We start from the raw sequence: 22,714 nt of genomic DNA on the forward strand, positions 1-22,714 counted from the left end.
ATGCTTTTGTTGTTGTTTGCTACTGACACTATATTTGATTTTGTCTCCATAGATAAAAGATAAATGAAAGATGACTAAGTACTAAATATATTTTTCTCTTCTAATACAATGACACTGTAGAACTCCTTAGTCCTCCTGTTCTTACGACCATGGTTTGCTTAAGAACTCCATAAATATAGTTTATAAATAACAGCTTCAGAGTAACAATTATCACCAATGCATTTTAAAGGTGTTAACCAATGAAAATATTGGATGGTAACCAAAAACAGGTAAGTTATCCCATTTTATTTAGTAAATTTAGGAAACTAAGCCATCACTGGGCTTTTAAATGGAAATCATATTTGCTTTGTTTCCTCTTACTCTCTTTGTGTATTCCATGTGTGCTGTGGCAAACAGTTCATAGTTTGCTGAGTAGTGACCCTTGTTTTTTCTGACCCTTGGTTTGCGTTTCTCCATTTAGCAGTGCGTTTTTAGTTTCTTTTGGATCATTCGTTATTTGTGACTTGTTCTGTTTGCTGTCAGTGCATTCAACATCATCCAAACCAACTGCTTTTTTCAAGCACAGAACATTCTGGAAACTTTTTTTGAAGTTCTCTGACAGGAACGCGTATAATATCGGGTTGGCACAGCTATTGGCGTATCCCAGCACCACGACAAAAGCAAACATGCTCCTTATAAAAGGCGTAGTGCTAATGGTGCCTGTAACTGATGTCACGTTGAAGATGTAGAAAGGCAGCCAGCAGAACACGAAGACGGCGACCACAACGGACACCATTCGCGTCACCTTCTTTTCAGAGCGCTTTCGTTTGCTAGAGCACACCCTGATTCCTGAAGACTTTACCTTGATGATAATTAACAAATAGCATAGACTTATGACCACTAGAGGTAGGAAGAAACCCAGGAAGAAGGTGTAGAACATGAAGGCGGTGTAGTAGGCCTCCTGCGGCTCTGGCCACACAATAGTGCAGAAGCAGCCATCAGGTTTGGTGATCAGTCCACTGTAGATTACAATTGGAAGGTTGACGATGAGCGACACAACCCACACAGCCAGGTTGATGGCTTTTGCGACATGGGGCTTCCTCCATTTGGTTGACTTTATGGGGTGCACCACAGCCAGGTATCGATCAATGCTCATCACCATCAGACAGAAAATACTGGTGAACTGATTGAGAGAATCTACAGTCATGACCACGCGGCACAGAGCTCCCCCAAATGGCCAGTGCACCAGTGCTAACTGGATAGCGATGAAGGGCAAACCTAGCATGAACAGAACATCTGCCACTGCCAAGTTCAGGATGTAGATATTTGTAACCGTCTTCATCTTGGCATAGCGCAGGATGACATAGATGACCAGAGCATTTCCACAAAGACCAATAGCACATACCACAAAATACATGAAGGTGATGACGACTGTATTAGTTTTGGTCAAGCTCTGGTCGGTCTCATTTCTCAGGCCTTCTTCGGATATGTTGTCGAGCAAAATGCCATCATACATGGGGAATCCAGACAGATTACGGGGGAAGTAACTGGGTGAGAATGAAATTGTCCAGGGATCCATTATATATTTCTCTCAGATTCCCAATTCCATTAGGTGTGACATACTTCCTGGAGAAAACAGTATAATGGTAAATGAGCTACAGTATATAAAACAGTATAATGGTAAATGAGCTACAGTATTTAAAACAAGTTATTTACTGTTGTATATATAATATATTGTTATCAGTGATAATCCTAATACGAACAACACATAATGTCTTTGTTCCAAAACCAAGGATACTGCCTTGTTGTTGACACCCTACACAGGCAGCTGCTTTATTGCACTGTAAAATCGAATTACTTTAGATTTACTTAAAAAAGCATGCAAACTGATTGTCTTAAAAAACTAAGTAACGTGAAATAGGAATAGTATGTTGTACTGACAAATTCTTAGTTATACAAGAGTTCTAGTAACTAAAAAAGGACTGTAGATAGTACTCCACTGTACTATAGAACTGTAGATCAATTTCTTTCAAATTACTTTTGATTAAGTATAGCGCATTGCCATTGTTGTGTTTTGCATGCTGCATGTTGAAGTCTGTGTGAGACTCAAGCATGGTCAACTGCAAGATATTGTCACAAATATGTGACCCGTCACGGAAACCAGGGACACAAGTCGGCAGCACAACTTGCGAGCAAAATGAGAAAGAAGCGTTTTTTTCCAAAATTGGTGATTTCCGCTTTTTTGCAGAATCTGTTAGTTGAGATCATGAAGAAGCCTCTCCATGTTTGAGATAACAGTATTGGTATATTTAAAAGCGTACATTTTGAGGTTGAAATCGGCTTGTTTTTCGGAGATTCTAGCATGCAGTAGGGGCGTGTCATTGTCTGTGTGTATTTCCATACTGAATAGCCGCCGGCGCTTTTGCGCCCGCCCCCCAACAGCGTGGCTACTTATTATGCAGCACTCTGGCCGGCTCTGTCTGATATCAAAATTCAATGAAGATCGATGCCGCAAAGATTGTCGCAGACGAGCTGAACCGTGGCAGTTACACCGAAAATGTTTTCGCCGCACTTTGTGGGCTCGGGAAACTGAACCGGAGGTATGGGCGCGGCGCGCGCGCCCTCGGTGCTTGAATACGGCGGCTCGGCTCGCTGACAGCGGTGGCTAACTGTTTCATATGTGACGTCCCGATTGCTTTGAATGGGGAACGTTTTGTGAACAGGGAACAGACTTAATGGACTGGCAACAATCTCCATAGAACATGAACTGGCACAGAGAATCGAAATAGAGGATGCAGTTAAGACCTTTGCTGCGATGAAGGCCTGCCGTGCGCGTTTCTGAAACGTAAGTTAAGCTTTATTTGCTCCTTAGTCGTTATGTAAGATGCTGAACCTGCTGATGATATAATGTGCTTGCGGACATTTCATTTGTGTGTGTATACGCACATAAGAAAGTGGTGTAAAGAGATTTGCAACAGTAATCTGAGGAGGAAATATGATTGTTTGGAAAATTCCTGTCATGACTGCTTAAATAAAAATGCCAGCAGGCATTTACCTCCTGCATAAACTTTAATATTGTTGACATTTTGGGCACACGCACGTTGCGCACTATTTGCGTTATATGTAGGCCTATGGCTTATTGGTCTTTGTGTGTTGTTGCTGGTTTTGCGTTATATGTATATGGCATATTGGTCTTTGTGTGTTGTTGCTGGTAAACGTTGCAAATAGAGGGGCAGCACAATTGTTTTTCGCCTAGAGCGGCAGAAGTGCATTCGCCGGTCCTGGGGGTGAGTTTGCATTAAACATTAAAGTTTGTCGTTTTGTTTTAATTCTAAGAACACGTACATGTTATCTCATGTTTAGTCTGTTTAGACCTTCCCATACCTACCTATTGTTATTAGCTAGCTCAGGAAAGAAAAAAAAGCTGTAAAGCACAGGGGGAGCTTTACAGGGGGTATGGCTTATCTAAATTAGATGTAAATGAGCCCTATTGTCACTCCCAGCAGCAGAGAGAGGTGAGAACTGCACATCTTTCGAGGCGGTTTTCTCCACTTTTAGTTTTTTTGAGTGCCTAACTTCAAATGGCTACAACTTCTCCAAATATTATCAGATTTCCATGTGTTACACATCGTTGGAAAGCTTGGAGACCACACTTTCAGAATCTGTGAATAACTCAAAATGCTCCAGAACGACTTGTGTCCCTAGTTTCCGTAACTGGTCACATATAGAGTATATCAATCCAATTAAAAGTTTATAACATAAGTGTTAGCAATAAAAATGTAAAACGTCTCTGGTTACTTACGTAACCTATGTTCTCTGAATAGGTTCACTCAACGCTGCGGAAAGCACAGTGGGATATCCTCTGGATGTGCCGATTGCCTGAAGCCTTACAGAATCACGCCAATTCATTGGCTGATGGCGCTCGCGCAAAGCTGGCTCCGCCCCGACGCTCTTACACCGTAGCATGATGAACGCGCGCGCGGCATCCTCTCCTCAGATTTCTTGCCGAAAAGAAAAACTGTCGGCAGTGCGAGGAGCTTGGCAGCAAACGCAGCGTCTCGTTCCCTATTTAGAGAACATAGGTTACGTAAGTAACCAGAGACGTTCTCTTTTATAGGTTCATTCAACGCTGCGGAAAGCGCAGTGGGAACGAAATACCAAACTCGCCAAGCTAAGCGCTGCCATAACTGGTACCAGACCAAATAATAATAACAACCATGATAGGTTCAAGCAGACAGAACCTGGGAACCTGGAGTCATGTCAAGATCTAAATTATAGAATCTCACAAAGGTGTGCGGAGAGGACCAACCTGCCGCCACACAAATTCCAAGAGGGCTTTAGAGGGTCTTCCAAGAGGGCCCCTCTAAAGAGAGCTTGAGAGGAAGCCACACTTCTCGTGGAATGTGCTCTGATGCTAAGAGGTCAAGGCAAACCACGCACCTCGTAAGCCAGCGAAATAGCGTCCGTTACCCAGTGGGAAATCCTCTGCGTTGATGCTGCAAGCCCGCGGCGGCCAGCACCAAAACATACCAAGAGCTGGTTTGATTTCCTCCAACCGCCTGAGCGATCTACATACAACTTCAAAGAACGGACTGGGCAGAGCAAGTTAAGTTTCCTTTCTTCCTCAGAGGCAAAAGGAGGAGGGTGGAAAGCGTTAAGGTTAACAACCTGAGAGCGGAACGCCGTGGAAAGAACCTTGGGTACATACCCCGACCTTGGCCTCAAGGTAACCCTAACCAGGCCAGGAGCGAAGTCCAAACATGACTCACTAATAGAGAGAGCCTGCAAATCCCCCATCCGCTTTAGTGAAGATAAAGCTAACAAAAGAGCAACCTTAAGAGTCAGAATCCGCTCAGGGGCTGACTCCAAGGGCTCGAACGGAGCCTCTGTCAAAACCTCCAGGACGACTGACAGGTCCCACGAGGGAACACTAGGGTGGCGAGCCGGTTTCAGGCGCCTTATCCTACGCATGAAGGTTGAAACTAACCTCAGTTTCCCCATTCCTCATCTGATTCTCTATGAGCGGCTATAGCTGCGACATATACTCTGAGAGTGGTAGTGGCCGCTCCGGGAGCAAACTTTTCCTGCAGGAATTCCAGCACTGAGCCTACTGGGCATCTAACTGGGTTCCTATCATGTGCTAAGCACCATGCCTCGAACACCCTCCACTCTGAGGAATATAGCCTCCTAGTCGAAGGGGCTCTAGCATTCGCAATGGTCTCCTGAACGTCGGTTGGGAGATCAAAGCTTAAAGCTAACGGCCTCTGATAGGCCAAACGTACAGCTTCCAAATGTCGGGGCGAGGATGCCATATCCTGCCCTGAAGCTGGGAAAGCAGGTCCTCCCTGACCGGGATCTCCCAGGGGGAGGATTCCAACAGAGGGATCAGCTCCGAATACCATGGCTGGGACGGCCAGAATGGGGCTACCAGAAGGAGGCGGACTCCGCTCTCCCTCACTCTGGACAGAACCGCCTTGATCAGCTTGATAGGCGGGAAGGCATAGAGTTTCTGCATCGGCCAAGGGTGGGCGAACGCATCTATCCCCAACAGAGCTGGAGGGCTCAGAGAGAACCAAAGCGGGCATTGGGACCACTGCTGAGATGCAAAGAGGTCCACTTCCGCTTTCCCGAACACCTCCCAGATCAGGGCCACCGTCTGGAGATTCAACATCCATTCCCCAGACCTGAGCTTCTGCCTCGACAGAAAATCTGCTGCGAGGTTCAGAATCCCTGGGACATGAACTGCTCTCAGAGAGAGGAACTTGTCCTGGGACCACAGGAGAAGGTGACGCGCATGCCTGTCTAGGGTGTGCGATCGTGAACCCCCCTGTCTGTTTACATGGGACACTACTGCCATATTGTCCGTTCTGACAATGACATGGTGTCCTTCGAGGAAAGGGAGAAAGTGGCAAAGAGCCAGGAAGACAGCCCTCAGCTCCAAGCTGTTTATGTGCCACGAGAGGGTCTCGACCCCACACGCTGGCCTGCCCTCGAAAACCACTCCCCAGCCGGTCAGAGAGGCATCCGTCGTAACCATCTGGCGACGGAATACCGCACCCATACCGACTCCTTTCTCAAGGAAGAGGGGGTCCCGCCAGATTGACAGGGCGTGAAAGCAACTGCGCGACACCTTCAATAGGCGAAGGGCTGGCCCCGTGGGCCGAGCCCCTGAGAGCTTCATCCACCACAGAAAAGGTCTCATGTGGAGTAGCCCCCGAGGTAGCACAGGGGAGGCCACGGCCATAAGGCCCAGAAGTCTGCGGCAGGTGCTCACGGAAACATGCTGGTCTAGTACAAAGCGGGACAGACATGTCACCAGACTGGAAATCCGTGCAAGAGCCAAACGGGCCTGCATAAGAGTCCATGCGTACCCCCCAGAAAACCGTGTTCTGAGCTGGAGTAAGAACGCTCATCTCCTTATTCAACCTCAAACCGAGAGACTGAATATGACGGAGGACAATGTCCCTGTGGTGAGTCACCAACTCTCTGGAGTGGGCTAAAAGGAGCCAATCGTCCAGGTAGTTGAGTATATGGATGCCCTGGAGCCGCAGCGGGGCCAGAGCAGCATCCATACACTTTGTGAACGCCCTTGGCGCTAGAGCGAGGCCAAATGGGAGGGCCCTGTACTGGTACGCTTTTTCTCCAAAGGCGAACCTGAGGAACTTCCTGTGTCGCCGTACGACCTGGATGTGGAAATAAGCATCCTTGAGGTCTACTGTCACGAACCAGTCCCCCAGCCGGATATGAGATATGATGGCCTTCAGAGTCAACATTTTGAATTTTCCTTTGTAAAGAGAGAAATTCAACCGGCGAAGATCTAGTATCGGCCACAGGCCGCCTCCCTTCTTTGGGACCAGGAAGTAACAGCTGTAGAATCTCTTCTATCGCCCCCTTCAGCAGAAGGGATGTAATCTCCTGCTGTAGTACAGAAGCCTGAGCGGCGCTGTCGACTACAGTAGGAAAGATCCCGTTGAAGCAGGGGGGGTTGCGACAAAACTGAAGCGTGTAGCCGAGCCGAACTGTGCGAAGGATCCAAGACGATACCCCTGGTAAACGCTCCCATTCTTGAACGAAATGTGATAGAGGGAGAGGAGTGTTGCAGTGCAAGGGACATACCTGAGGTAGGGTGTCGCGCTGGTTCCCATGGGGAGGCACGGTTGACCGTGGAGGAGAGCGCTTGGCGTCCTGACACGTACTGGGGGGTACCACCACCTGGATAGAAGTAACTGGGTCCGCCTGCTCTAGAGGAAAACGAACTGTGCCTCCGAGGAAGCGATTGGCGGGTGTAACGTGCACCGGGAGCGAGGGGAGAAAGCAAGACGCGTCTCCTTCCTCCTGCGCCAGACTGGGTAAAGAGAGTGAAACAGGACCTGCACTTCGAAACACGCTGGGTGGCGAAGGTGACAGGGTTGGATGAGGAGAGTCGGCTGGAGGAGGGTAGAAACGCTTGCGCGGTCTGTCCCAACCTCATAGATCTGGTGAGGCTCTCCTCCTTCTGACCTGCGGGTCAGGAACGGCTCGAGGAGGCTGGAGCGGCCGATTTGTTGGACCGCTTCAGCTGAAGGCGCTTGTGAGGGCGCTGGCAGGGAAATGGACGACCTCGGGCTCCCCAGACCGTAGTTGGTGGGTGGTGAGCCGGGTCACTCCTGCTAGTAGGGAATTCAGCCCTATGAGTAGAGCGTTCTCGGGTTTGAGAAGGGGGAGGGTTGGAGTCTCTTGGCCCTCTGACCCTCCTGGGCATAAACTGCCTGAACGCTGCCGACTGAGACTTAGCGGCGCAGAACTTCTCAACCACTGTGTTGACCGCCTCTCCGAAAAGACCTGAGTGGGAGATCCAGGAGGAAACTCTTATCCTTGTCTCGGATCTCCGTGAGATTCAACCAGAGGCGGCGCTCTGCAGCAACCGAGCCCGCCATAGAGCGACCTACAGCCCGAGCAGTGTGTTTGGTGGCTCTTAGGGCCAGATCTGTGGCTTTGCGAAGCTCTTTGACAGCTTCGGGCGTCAGTCCCTCTCCTTCATCCATGTCCTTCAAGACGTCCGCTTGGTAGGCTTGAAGGATGGCCATGGTATGCAGGGCCATGCCTGCTTGACCAGCCGCCATGTAAGACTTCCCAATAAGGGAGGAAGTAGTCCTACAAGCCTTGGAAGGAAGAAGGGAACGCGCCTGCACCAGCGTGTCCTCGACCGCTGGAATAGCGGAATAACCCTGCTCCACAAAACCCACAAGGTTGGTGAAGTCAGCGGCTGCCGCATTAGTTAGGCGTGCGGAGAAAGGCTGCTTCCAGGATCTGGAGATCTCGTGATGCAGATCGCTGAAAAAGGGCAGCTTTCTTCGCTCTGGCCTAGAATTAGGGCCACGTAGGAACCTCTCGTCGAGTCTGGACGATTGAGACTCGCGGGGCTCATCAGGCCAGTCAATAGAGAGCTTCTCTGTAGCGCGCAACAGCACGTCAATAAGCTCAGTGTAGGCCGGAGTAGGCCGCGCGTCCTGGCCGCTAGGCGGGATAACGTCATCAGCCAAAGCAGGAGGCTGCAGTGTAAATCACGTCATCCAGACCGAAAGAAATTTATTTTAATTTATTTATCTCCCGGGCTGGGGCATAAATAATCATGCGCGAATTCAACCGCGCCGCATGCTCGGGAGAGGGAGGGAGAGAAAGGGCGAGGCCCGTCAGCTCGTACTCAATATCCTCAAGCTCAACATCCGAGCCCCAGGCCGCGGATCCACGAGAGGCCTCAGCAGTCTCGGGAGGGCAACGGGGGGGAACAAATGACTCCTTTTCAAAAACCGCGAGTCTAGAGCGGAGGGTTTTGAGAAGGAGATTGTCACAAAATTTACATTTTGACAATCCTAATACACCCTCACGCGCATGCGAAAAACCCATACATTTTACACACTTACTGTGAGGGTCGTCGTTCGAGATAAAACGAACGCATGGCGGAGAGCAGCGTCGATAATCCATGACACTTCACTGTAAGGAGAACAGAGTTCCACTTATACCAGTCGCTGAAGTGTCGAGACGAGAGCTGAAGTTGAATTTGAAGAATTCGGGCTCAGAAAAACCGAACGAAGGGCAAGATGTGACCGCTTCGTGAAGGCAGAGAAATCTGAGGAGAGGATGGCGCGCGCGCGTTCATCATGCTACGACGTAAGAGCGTCGGGGCGGAGCCAGCTTTACGCGAGCGCCATCAGCCAATGAATTGGCGTGATTCTATAGGGCTTCAGGCAATCGGCACATCCAGAGGATATCCCACTGCGCTTTCCGCAGCGTTGAGTGAACCTATGAAAGAGAACATCCTTATTTGACATGAAATAGACTAGTTAGTGTTTAGTTAGAAGTTAGGTCACCTTTTAAAAGCAACCTATTTATTATTTTCCTTCATTTGAAATAAAAAAACTGTGATTTCTTGTTGCATTGCCGCATCAAGAGAATTACAATACTATCAATGAAGTTCCAAGTGCCCAACCAAAGGGATCAATCGGAAACATTTTAGGAAAATCAACATCAATTTATGAAGTCAGCTTATGTGATGTTCTCTCAAATTTCTCAGCTGTGTTGACAATTCAAGATGATTTTGGGAATTGAGTGAATTCAACTAGAGAAAAATAACTGCAGAAGTGGAGGAAATTAGTAAAAAGTAAATTAAGAATTGCCCCGCCTCAAAACCTATTTTGTTCCTTGACAAAATGACACTCAAATCAATTAATCTGAACTTGGGATGAATAGTGCGTGAATAGAATGTGAATAGTACAGATTACACAATTTTTACTATTAAGTTAAGACATTAATATAGTTAACTAAAAAGTGTTAGTAAGAACAACTGAGACAGCAGAAACCAGATATATACATACACTTCAGAAAAAAACACAAAAACTTTTATTTCTTTACTGTCATACATTAAATCAGAGTAAACTTTTTCTGTTTTAGATCAATAAATATTAACATGTTTTTTGCATTTGTTAAATGTCAGAATCGAGCAATGGATAATTTTTATGTATTTTTTTTTATCACTTTCATCAAAGTCAGAAGTATACATACACTTCCTTAGTATTTGGTAGAATTGCCCCGAAACTGTTTCACTTGGGCCAAACGTTTTGGGTATCCTTCCACAAGCTTTCTACAATAGTTTGCTGGAATTTTGGCCCACTTCTCTGGACAGAACTGGTGTAACTGGGTCAGGTTTGTAGGCCTTCTTGCTCGCACTCGCCTTTTCAGTGCCGCCCACACATTTTTTGGGGGATTGAGATCAGGGCTTTGTGATGGCCACTCCAATACCTTGACTTTGTTGTCCTTAAGCCACTTTGTAACTAATTTGGAGGTATGCTTGGGGTCATTGTCCATTTGGTAGACCCATTTTCACCCAAGCTTTAACTTCCTGGCTAATGTCTTCAGATGTTTGTCACAGGCAGGGGGATAGCGTCAACGCAGCAGTTTCTCGTTCTCTCCAGCAGAGGCTCAGACAGCAGAAGGATAGCGTCAGCGCAGGAGTTTCTCGTTCTCTCTAGCAGAGGCTCAGACAGCAGGAGGCAAGCGTCAGCACAGCAGTTTCTCGTTCTCTCCAGCAGAGGCCCAGACAGCAGGAGGCTAGCGTCAGCACAGCAGTTTCTCGTTCTCTCCAGCAGGGGCTCAGACAGCAGGAGGCTAGCGTCAGCACAGCAGCTTCTCATTCTCTCCAGCAGAGGCTCAGACAGCAGAAGGCAAGCGTCAGCGCAGCAGCTTCTCGTTCCCTCCAGCAGGGGCTCAGACAGCAGGAGGCTAGCGTCAGCGCAGCAGTTTCTCGTTCTCTCCAGCAGAGGCCCAGACAGCAGGAGGCTAGCGTCAGCACAGCAGCTTCTCGTTCTCTCCAGCAGAGGCCCAGACAGCAGGAGGCTAGTGTCAGCACAGCAGCTTCTCGTTCTCTCCAGCAGGGGCTCAGACAGTAGAAGGCTAGCGTCAGCACAGCAGTTTCTCGTTCTCTCCAGCAGAGGCCCAGACAGCAGGAGGCTAGCGTCAGCACAGCAGCTTCTCGTTCTCTCCAGCAGAGGCCCAGACAGCAGGAGGCTAGCGTCAGCACAGCAGTTTCTCGTTCTCTCCAGCAGGGGCTCAGACAGTAGAAGGCTAGCGTCAGCACAGCAGTTTCTCGTTCTCTCCAGCAGGGGCTCAGACAGTAGAGGGCTAGCGTCAGCACAGCAGTTTCTCGTTCTCTCCAGCAGAGGCCCAGACAGCAGGAGGCTAGTGTCAGTGCAGCAGTTTCTCGTTCTCTCCAGCAGGGGCTCAGACAGCAGGAGGCTAGGGTCAGCGCAGCAGTTTCTCGTTCTCTCCAGCAGAGGCTCAGACAGCAGAAGGACAGCGTCAACGCAGCAGTTTCTCGTTCTCTCCAGCAGAGGCTCAGACAGCAGAAGGACAGCGTCACCACAGCCGTTCCTCGTTCTCTCCAGCAGAGGATCAGACAGCAGGAGGCTAGCGTCAGCACAGCAGCTTCTCGTTCTCTCCAGCAGAGGCCCAGACAGCAGGAGGCTAGCGTCAGCACAGCAGCTTCTCGTTCTCTCCAGCAGGGGCTCAGACAGTAGAAGGCTAGCGTCAGCACAGCAGTTTCTCGTTCTCCCTGTTAAATGTATAACATTTTAAGCCACTTAATGAACGAAACGACTCGAAAAAAGATTTGTTCATTTTGATGAACGAGATCGAACAAGAGAGTCAGTAAAATGATCCGAACTTCCCATCACTAATTGATTCGCACATTTCGCACCCAAAAACTTTACTCTCTGGGACTCAGAATCTGTCTCCTTCCTGAGCGGTGTGATGGTTGTACATTAACATGTTTTTTATACTTGCATATTATTGTCTGAACAGATGATCGTGGGACCTTTAGGCATCTGGAAATTGCACCTAAGGATGAGCCACACTTGTGGAGGTCCACAATTCTTTTCCTGATGTCTTGGTTGATTTCTCTTGATTTCCCCATGATGTCAAAGAAAGAGGCTCTGTGTTTGAGGTGTGCCTTTATATGCATCCAGAGGTGTGCCACCAATTAACTCAAATGGAATCAATTAACCTATCAGATGCTTCTTAAGGTCAGAATGGAATCATCTGGAGTTTTCTTTTTGTTTAAAGACACAATAAACTTAGTGCATACTTCTGACTTTGATAAAAGTGATAAAAAAAAATACATAAAAATTATCCCTCGCTCAATTCTGACATTTAACAAATGCAAAAAATATGTTAATATTTATTGATCTAAAACAGAAAAAGTTTACTCTGACTAAATGTATGACAGTAAAGAAATAAAAGTTTTTGTGTTTTTTTCTGAAGTGTATGTAAATATCTGGTTTCAACTGTAGATGTTAGTGTCTAAAGCATCATCATCCTAACTGAAATGGAACCTCATTCAGTAAGAGACAGATTTATAACATCATCACAATTTCCACACAGACAACTCATAATTAATTTAAATTGTGTTAGCATGTTGCTATAGGTTAATTATGTGATTAAAAAAAACATAGCCAACACAAATTTTGGGTAAAATAACCCATTTTTAAATTATACAAAACAATCTTGGAGTAGTAGTATTTAACTATTTTAATGTTACTGAATAAATAAGGACTAATCAAGAATATGATGGTACTACTTTTTTTTTTACATTTTTAATAACAATAACGGCTAAAATTCCAATCACATTACTGTACCTTGAAGCTGGTATAATGCTGTATAATTCCGTTCATGGACGATCAATGCTTCCAGTCAAATTTATTTTTTATGTGGCTCTGTACAGCAATGTAGTGCACACTGACCTAGAAGAGCAATGACCTTTATGTCATAATCATCCCTGGTGTTCAAACAGGCTGAACAGCTAAACAATCAATGCCCCTGTCCGATCAACACCCACATAAAACTTTCTTTTTTTCAGGGGCACGTGTACATTTATCTATGGAAGTTTGTTTCTGCCACTGAATAAAAAGTAAAAAATTTAATTACAACTTTATCTCACAATTCTGATTTTTCAAACTCGCAATTATGAGATATAAAGTCGGAACTGTGAGATAAAAAGTCGTAATTGTAATCTCATTATTTTTTCCCCTCAGAAATGGACTTTATAACTCGTGATTGGGAGTCTCACAATTCTGAAAAAAAAAGAAGTCAAGAATTGTGAGATGTAAACTCACAAATGCGAGAAAAAAGTCAGAATTGTGAGTTTATATCTCGCAGTTTGGACTTTCTTTTTCACAATGTTGCTACTTTATGTCCCGCAATTCTGACTTTATAACTCACAATGGGAAAATTTTGAGAAAATATTCAGAATTGCGAGATGTAAACTTGCAATTGTGGGGAAAAATTTCAGAATTGTGAGATAAAAGTTCGCAATTATTTTTTTATTATTATTGTTATTATTCCATGGCGGAAACAAGCTTCAATAGTAACCCTAATAAAGTCAGAGAAATGCAGAATTCACCACAAAAGCTCCAGGACTGGAAGTGTCTGTCACTTTACTGCCAGTGCAAAGCTTATAATATCAATTTAAGGTGTTTATTTTGTTATTAGTTTTATTAGTGTCTCTTTAGGGCATATACAAGAAATGTTATGCTGAAAGCTGGTTATTTTATCAAAAAGATAGCAGTTTTGTGAAATTATTAAAACCAATTTCTATTTATGTAATTGGTAAACCTCATGTTTTTATTTATTTGTCTGTATATAAACATTTTTGTTTTGTTTCTTTCCCAAAATTGTATGGCAGTTAAGTCGTAAATAATCAAAATGTTAATAATCACTGACAAAATCTGTGATTTAAGCTCATGTCTTTATACCACAATGCAACTTAAATCTATCAATATATCTCTTTCATTTCATGATTCATTCATGCATAGTGGACATCAAAATAAGACAATTATGTGGAAAATATTTAGAAACTGCAAATTGTGTTCTACAGAATATTAATATCCATTGGTTCATGTAGATTTTTCAAAAATGGACAAAATACATATAAATGATTTTAAAAAACATGTACTTTTAAAAGGGTTAATTCTTACCTTCATGTTGGAGTCCATTGTACAGTACAATAGGATCCTGCTCATAATTCTGTGGATGTGCACATGTGGAGAACATCTGAATCCGACAAACAAACTGACACTGAACAGATATTAACCTGTTCCGAGACAAGCCTCTCAGAGAGGGAGAGAGAGAGAAAGAGAGAAAGAGAATCTGTGTATGTGTGTATTGAAGAGAGCATTGTAGTCTGAGTAAATATAATGTATGACTGATGTTTCTTCATCACTGATGTGTTTGTGCATGATTAAATTGTCCGTTCAGCATGTTCTTCTCAAGAAAGATTGGACAGTGTGAACCACGCCTTTATCCCAAGAGCTTTCACATGACCTTAAAACTGCATTACAGAGAGGCACAAAGCTGGAAAAGGCTACCAAAGCTGCTAAAAACCTGGGTGTTCATGAATCGATGGTAAGGTACATACAGTATGTTCTCTGTTGAGAACTTGTTGGAAAAAATACACAACAATTTGTTGAAAGGAAAAAAGGGCAGTTCACACCGACACCAAAGCCACTTCCCAGATGTGGAGGACGGGGGAATGAGCTTCATAGTTTACGGCTGCTTTGCTGCCTCAGGATCGGGACACTTTGCATTTACCGGAAGAACAATGTGAATTATTTTAGGCTGACTTTAAACCAATTCGGATGCTGTGGTAAACCTAAAAATGATGGTACTATCACAGAAATATTGATGTTCCAAAACTGCCAAGTCAAGTCACCTTTATTCATATAGAGCTTTTTACAATACAGATTGTTTCAAAGCAGCTTTATAATGGTATCAGGAAATTAATGCAACAAAGATTGTTTTGGCTGTGCTGCAGCTCTAGAAGAAAGTCATTGCCCAGTTTAAGTAAGTTCAGTGTTGATTCATATCCATTGTTATTAATTTAAGGGCAGTTTACACAACAATTCAATTCAATTCAAATGTATTTGTGTAGCGCTTTTCACAATACATACACAGCAAAAACACCCGTGTTAAATTAACTCTCCTGGGAGTTTATTTGGCTCCAGACTCAAGAGTGTTAAAGTGTTAAAATATGAGTGTTAAATTAACACTCAAGAGTGTTAAAGTTAATGAGCTAATTAAGTGATTAATTGAATGATGATTGACCATCATTGAAGACACCTGATGTTAACAAGCAGAATCACTGAAGGAAAAAATCTAATTTTCGAAGTCATCATTATGGTGATCATTGCTTGCTTTAGTTGGCCTCTTGACCCTTAAACTATTAACATTAGATTTACTTTGGCTGTTGTAACCGAGTTACAACTGCCAGATGAACTAAGAGAAAAGGTGATCAGGTGGTGTTGGTTATGGTTTGACATAATCATCGTTTGACCAGAATAGAAAAAACTCATTTAGAGCGTTAGGTTTACCTTATTGATTACAGCAACACTATAATTCTATAGCAAACGTTTTTCAGCACTTTCAATATAATCCAAAATATTTCGTAAAATTTGTTCTGATCAAAAGAGTTTGAAAAATAATTTTATTTAGACACACTGACATCAATAATCAGCCTGTGAATCTCACCAATGGTGACAATAATAATGCATGTTGAAGTGCATTATGGGCTCCACCAATCAAAACTCATTCATGGCTCCCATCATGCATTGCAGTATGAATAAATTATGATCTGAATTGTCTTAATAATTTCCTTTTCCTAATTGAATATTCTGTTTGTCACCATTGTTGAGATTTATACACTGATTCTTGATGTCTGTGAGTGCCTAAAAGAAAGATTTTTTTTATCAGAACAATTTTAAAGAAAGCATTTGAATTGTATCAAAAATTCTAGATCTTACGCTGTAGAATCACTGTGATGCTGTAATCAACAATATACATTTAAGTCAGAGATTAGGCTCTAAATTAGTTCAGTGATTCAGGTCAACTGATGATTTTGTTAAAACATAACCAACACCATCAGATCATCTTTTCTCTTTGTTCATCTCGCAGTTATAACGCTGTTACAACAGCCAAACAAAATCTTAAGTAAAAAATGTAAGGGCTAACTGCCCAACTGAAGCAAACACTGATCGCTATAATGGTGACTTAAAATTGTGATTTTTCACCTTCAGTGATTCTACTTGTTAACATCAGATGTCTTCAATGTTGGTCAATCATCACTCAATTAATCACTTAGTTATCTCATTAACTTTAACACTGCTTCAGTGTTAATTTAACACTCTGTGGAGTCATATAAACTCCCAGGAGAGTTAATTTAACACTGGAGTTTTTGCTGTGCATTGGGCCCTATCTTGCACCCGCCGCAAATGACTTTGTACACTGACGCATGTATCATTCCTATTTTGCACCCGCGCAAAGCGGGCTTTTCCCTCCACAGACGGACGTCGGTTAACTAGGAAATGAACTAGGGCTCCCTGGGCGGGTCGGCGCAAAAAGGAGGCGTGTTTCGGCGCAAACATTCCCTAGCGCTCTTTTGCAGTTCCAGAAAACAATTCTGCCTCTGACCAGAAAAAAACCTAGTCTAAAGTCAGTGGCGCATTGCGCGTTGTTCATAATGCTATTTTAAGCATGCTTGGCCATAATGTAGCGGGTTCACAATGCGCATACACTTTGGTTCTCTCATCAACACAGATGCAGCAGTTTTTATTTTTGCAAATCATACATTATAACAAGGTTAATATTTATTTACTTATACAAATAAATATTAACACATGAGGGAAATCATTGTGGTGTCCATGAAGATGTAAAAAAATGTAGGCCTAAATCTAGCTTACACATTTACCCAAATTTTTCAGGCTAATTGTAGTAATGACGGTTCAGACCTGTTTGCCCAATAGTGGCAAGACACCTATATATATAAGGACATCTGACTAATTAGTTTGTCCGTCAAGAACCAGAAAAAAAAAATCTGAAAACTGCGAAATCACCTGGTAAATCCGCCATAATAATAACAATCCGCCATGCAACATGCGCACCTGCTCTTAAAGGGTATGTTGGATGACGCTCTGATTGGTTTATTTCACGTTACGCCCAAACCACAACTATGAATAATGAAGCAATTTCAGACCAACCCCTTTTAAACTTGCATAGGGCTCAAGAGTCATTTATCCAGCCGGTAAAATAGCAACAGCGCCCAAGACCCGCCCACAAAGTTACTTGCGCTTCGCGCTTGATACTTGCGTTTCAGATAGTTAAAATAGGGCCCATTGTTTCAAAGCAGCTTTACAGAAAGTGCATTTCAGAAATGTACATAGAAAAAATACAGTTAGTTAATCATGTATTAATTAAGGGCATAACATATCGCCGGCGTTGAGTCGTCTCTTCACAGGCGTTGAGTCGTCTCTTCACAGGCGTTTAGTCATCTCATCGCAGGTGCTGGGGCATCTGAAGTCTCCGTGAGAGGCTGGATACAAACTGGAGCTGACGAACGCTATTTACCTCGGGACTAGCGTCCCGAGATAACAGCAGAAAAGCAGTGAGAGACTGTCCATAAATGTTCTTGCTGATTATTTTTCCGGGGTACATCGCAAGGTCTTTCCCCAACCCTTCCCATTACATGGTTTCGGGGACACACACACCTAGAGACAATTGATCAATTGACCTATGCTGCATGTTTTTGGATACAGGGACTCCACACAGAAAGGGCTCCTGGCTGAGCCGGGACTGGAACCGCTGTGAGGAGGCAGTGCTATAGACACTGTGTTTTACATCATTAACAAGGAGTCCTGTGCTGCGGTTTTCATTTCGGTCCAACTGTGACTTCTCTGAATAACTGGGACCAGCTTATGTACAACATTCCTTTTAAGAGCCATAGTAGGATTTGTCAGAAGATTACATCATGCAGCTCTAGGAGGATTACTTCACGTGGCACTAGTCAGCAATGCATAATTTATGGATATGATGTAGTGTGGGGGGAAATAATCCTCATAACTTTAGTTATACATTCATTTCCATGGGGAAAATGGAAAAAAAATACTAATTAAAAACGTGTAAATCTCATTCATTTAAAAATGTCCAATATTAAAATAAGACTGTGTGGACATAAAAGCAGTTAATAGGATGATAAGAATATTTTTGCAGAATTTTCAGTGATTTTCAGAAAATTATGATCATCAACATTGGGTAGTAAAATGAAATAATATATGAGCACAGAGTTTAATTTGACATTTTTTTAATAATGTGGGGTTTGTGATTTTTGCAACATTATTATTTTTTTTAAACTTGTGATAACAAACATAAATTGAATGAATTTAATCAGATTATTTGTCTTTATAGTTAAGGCTTGTAAAGCATTCATGCGTTCTCCAAAAACCAAAACAAAAAAAATGCTTTGTGTTTATTGAACTGCTTGAAGAGAGATAACAGTCCATAAAGGGCTGATCCAAACACCAGCCAGCTGCTATGGATTTTTTCCTTGCCTCTGGAGTGATTCGAGGTTACAGTTTTAGAGTGTGGCACAAAGTACACCCTGTATCTACTTTGCCTTTCAATCTCTCTGGGATAGCTTAGCATTCCTAAGTCTTTTCTATATATAGGCTAAAACTCTATTCTCTCTTTTGGCCAACAACAGGAACAAAACCAAGTTATGGATAATTAACTGCATAATATTGTATGTAATATTACAATATTTGTTCTTAGTATATTGATATTGATAATGATAATATATTATATAACTTTATATTATATTATATGCTTATGCAAAATATTTAGAAAATTCGATAAAGACAGAAAGAAATCTGATTACTTTCGATCTAGTGAAGTTGGTCTATGTCACGAGACGACTGGTTGAGTCCTGGTTGCCCGTCATCTTTTGTTCATTGCCATTCCATCAAGGACTACATTCCCCATAATCCGTTGCCCAGACTTCCATGATTATTTTCAGCTGTATCTCATTAGCCTCATTAGCTCACCCTATATAAACCTGGGGTGCTTCTCAATATCCCTCCTCGTCTCCTCGCTCCTCCGTCCTCCATCCTATGACCCGGAAACCGATTGAGCTCAGCCATCTTGACATCTCAATTCTCTAATTGCACCGCGAGGAGGCGAGGAGTGAGGAGGCTTCCAGAGGAGCTATGAGCGAGGATACACAGGTGTACCCTTTGCGGAAGAGTTTTATCGACTAAACATGACGCATGTATCAATTCTCCTCCTCCTTCACATCTGTCACAATCATTTGAATTTATACTTTACTTTTGTAGTTTACATAAACCACACAACTCACATATTTCAACAAGGTATCTTGCTTTATTATTATTTATTATGAATTTCTTAAATAAACAAACTTTAACAACATAAGGGCAGATCCTTTGAGCACTGCTGATGACGCAGTGAAGTAACGCTCGAGTGATCAAGTATTCCAATGCAGGGACGTGCACAGGGGGGTTGCTCAGGTTGCCCGGGCAACTGCCATATGCCCTTCTCGACTCAGGTTGCCCTTCCGAGAAAAAAAAAATCGTACAATGGATGCAGAATTTCACGGAGGCCTATATTAAAATAATAATAAAAAAATAAAAAAAATCGCAAAGCCTCATTCACTTCCATTCGGGCACCGAAAGTGAAAGTCAGTAAGGGAAGGGCAAACTGTTTACATGGCTGTAGCGCTGCACGCGACCATAGACTGCACGCGACCGGCGTAGGGCCACGCAAATTACTTAAGGCCCCGCCTCCATCTCGTGTCATAGCGCGTCAATTAATGTGTACAACATCCATGACAAAATGAATCGACACTATCCTTCTGGTCACGAAAAGAGGAAGAAGAAAAAACCATTAGAGTGAATTGCGGGAACAACAATCAGGTAAACTTGTGTTCTCTGCTCTCTAAGTTTGATGTCAGCAAAGTTTGATGTTTTTCGGTCTTGCTAACCTAGCTGGGCAGGCAGTGCATCTCTTGCATCACTTTGTGCCTGACAAAAGTGAGAGTAAAATACAATTATTTATTACGTTTGTTTTTGATAAACGACAAAGTGCAACGGTGTTTGTTTACTGCAGCTCAGAAAACATAACCACGTCGTGTGTATTATCGTGCGTTCAAATGCGCGTGCACGAAATGAAACGCGCATTTTTCAAGCAGAAATATGTGGAGACCAGACATACTGTACAATATATGCACGTGAATGATGGCACTCCCAATCAAAGTACACATTATACTTTTAAAACAAGACACTGATTATCTAGTCTCAGTGTTAAAAACTCTAAACAACTACTACACTAATTATGCAAGATAGAAAGCAATGACAATTTGACATTGATTGACTATTGATTTATAGGCTATATTGAATTTAAAATGTTGATTAGCTGGACATACTGGTCAATATGGATGCACATCCCTCAGTAAATAATAACCATAAATCAAGAATTGCTTCAACATGCATAATAATAAATAAAAAAATCATACTGATGCCGAAAATGCCCAGGCTGTAGAGAGAACCAAAGTTAATCCCAAAAGCCAAAGCTCAGGGTTATAATTTATTATTTTCTTCTTATTAATGTTTACGTTAATATTCACTTACTTAATAATATTCACTTGTTATCTTAACATTCTATAGAAAATACTCTATTCAATAAATATTGTTTGTTTGAACCTCATTCTGTTCTATACTATTGTTGTACTTATTCTTTGACTGTTTTGTTTAAAGGAGGGAGGATTGTATTGGGAGCACTGAAGTGTCAGGTGCGACTGTGGCAATGGCAAATGGTTTACATAGCTCATGAAATCACGGGTCAGGTAGAGGCCCATTAGCAGAATTTTGCTTAGGGCCCCAGGGAGGTCAGGATCGGCACTGGGTTTAGCAGTCGATTCTGTTCCCGACCGGAATTCCTGTTCCCTTTACGCAATCATACTACAAATCATGCGTAGTTGCCCAGTTACCATACGTACCATCAGAACTGAATTCGAGCAAAAAGCACAATTGAATGTACGGGAAGCCAAAAGGTTAAAAAAGGATTGTATTTTTTCCCGAAATCTAAGCGTTTTTTTTTTATTATTAGAAGCGAGTTTTTCCCCATCTGTCAATTCAATCCAGATTATTTATTTTCAAATTAAAAAATAAATAAATAATAATAATTTAAAAAGACAATAAACAATAATATGAGGAACTCTTTTTCTCATGTGTATTTTGGTGACATTTAACATATTGTTAATACATTTTGTATACTGTTTACAAAGTTGTATATCATAAACCTGTCATCTCTGACGTTTTGCAATCTTTATAAATAATAATAAGACCATAATATGAGGCATTGCGTTTGGACATAAACACGATCAGATAAGGCAATTTGCATGGGCAAAATTCAATTTAATATATTCCTTCATATGAGTTATTGTGTGCCCCTTTTTCAGGTCAGAGCAACTGCCCCACAAAATTCCTGTGCACGTCCCTGTTCCAATGTATAAAAAAGGTTTCATTCGATTCCTCCGTCCTCATTTTTTTCCTTGCAGCCTTCCCTCGCGTCCTACAGGGGGTGGAGCTGAGACGCGAGGAAAGGAAACGAGGATGCACAAATAAGAAATGAGAAGCACCCCTGGTCAATTCAGCCACTCATTGCTAAGTCTTGTATGTGTCCAACTGCATTACTCTCCCATGTCCACTAGTGATGTGAAGTTCGGATCATTTTACTGACTCTCTTGTTCAATCTCGTTCATCAAAATTAACTATTTTTTTGGTCATTTAGTTCATTCAAGTGGCTTTAACCCTCTATGGTACGCAATATGATATCAGTGAGAAAATTTTAATAATATTTGTTATGTTTTTCCTGCTTAAAATTGGACACTATAACATTATCAATAAACATCATTATTTTTTAATTTATTTATTAATTAAACGTTTGTTGCCTCAAGGCAACATTGTACCACAATGGACAAATTGTAACATTTGACATTTTCATGAAGAAAAAAATTATAGATTTATTGAAAACATTAATTTATTTAACTAAACACTTGAACAAACACATTTATCAAGTTTTTAATAAATTACACATTTCATATTTATTAAAAAGTAACATTTATTATCCAGCTGTTGCCCTCAGGCAACATTGTACCATCGTGGAACGCAAGTACTACAAACCATCATATCAAGTTATCATATCAAAACATTACAATCGGTGTTGTTTCAGGGTAAAACATTAACAATCACCATAACCTTTTACTAATATAAAGGCCAGGCCTCAACAACAGCAAGATCAAACATGTGGTAGACCTCCCAGGCCGACCTAATGACCCGTGTGAGGTCAGGGGGGCCTGACCCCCCCAGGGGCCCGACGGGAGCACCCCAAAATCCGAAAATCCCAGAAGCAGCGCCACTAGAGCCCGACCGATATGGATTTTTGGGGGCCGATGCCGATACCGATATTAGGGAGTAAAAAAAGCCCGATACCGATATATCGGCTGATATTATTTATGTGTATATTATAATTAGGGATGGCCCGATACCATTTTTTTTCAAACCGATACGAGTACGAGTATTTACATTTGTGTACTTGCCGATACCGAGTACCGATACCGATATTTCTACCGCAAAAGTAATAGGCTCCCAGAAAAGAAGACGACTATTTTAGAACACAGGTTAGAAGACTGTTTTTATTTTCTTCTCTGCTTGTTTTAACAAGTCTAAAAATAAATAAAAATTAGTAAAATAATAAATGTATTAACACGCAAACCACTGTTAATTTAACATAAAAGCAAGCAGGCTACTGCGTGCATGGTCTGGCATGACTGAATATAAATCCCTTAATAAATCCTAAAAGCTGA

At 42.7% G+C, this 22,714-nt stretch overlaps 2 protein-coding genes across 2 annotated transcripts; both read right to left on the reverse strand.

The window, feature by feature from the left end:
- Positions 1–221: 221 nt before the first annotated feature.
- On the reverse strand, positions 222–14,122 carry sstr2b (somatostatin receptor 2b). Its single transcript, XM_056249977.1, has 2 exons — positions 13,986–14,122; positions 222–1,605 (listed from the first exon to the last, which is right to left on the reverse strand). The coding sequence occupies exon 2, from the start codon at positions 1,556–1,558 to the stop codon at positions 398–400; it is 1,161 nt and encodes a 386-aa protein (XP_056105952.1). The 5' UTR covers positions 1,559–1,605; positions 13,986–14,122; the 3' UTR covers positions 222–397.
- On the reverse strand, positions 10,646–13,991 carry LOC130084490 (keratin-associated protein 4-3-like). Its single transcript, XM_056249949.1, has 2 exons — positions 13,986–13,991; positions 10,646–11,566 (listed from the first exon to the last, which is right to left on the reverse strand). The coding sequence occupies exons 1-2, from the start codon at positions 13,989–13,991 to the stop codon at positions 10,646–10,648; spliced, it is 927 nt and encodes a 308-aa protein (XP_056105924.1).
- Positions 14,123–22,714: the final 8,592 nt, after the last annotated feature.

The sequence above is a fragment of the Rhinichthys klamathensis genome, unplaced genomic scaffold (genome assembly GCF_029890125.1).
Source record: "Rhinichthys klamathensis goyatoka isolate OS25496 unplaced genomic scaffold, OSU_Roscu_1.1 h1tg000065l_1, whole genome shotgun sequence".
NCBI classification, from domain to species: domain Eukaryota; kingdom Metazoa; phylum Chordata; class Actinopteri; order Cypriniformes; family Leuciscidae; genus Rhinichthys; species Rhinichthys klamathensis.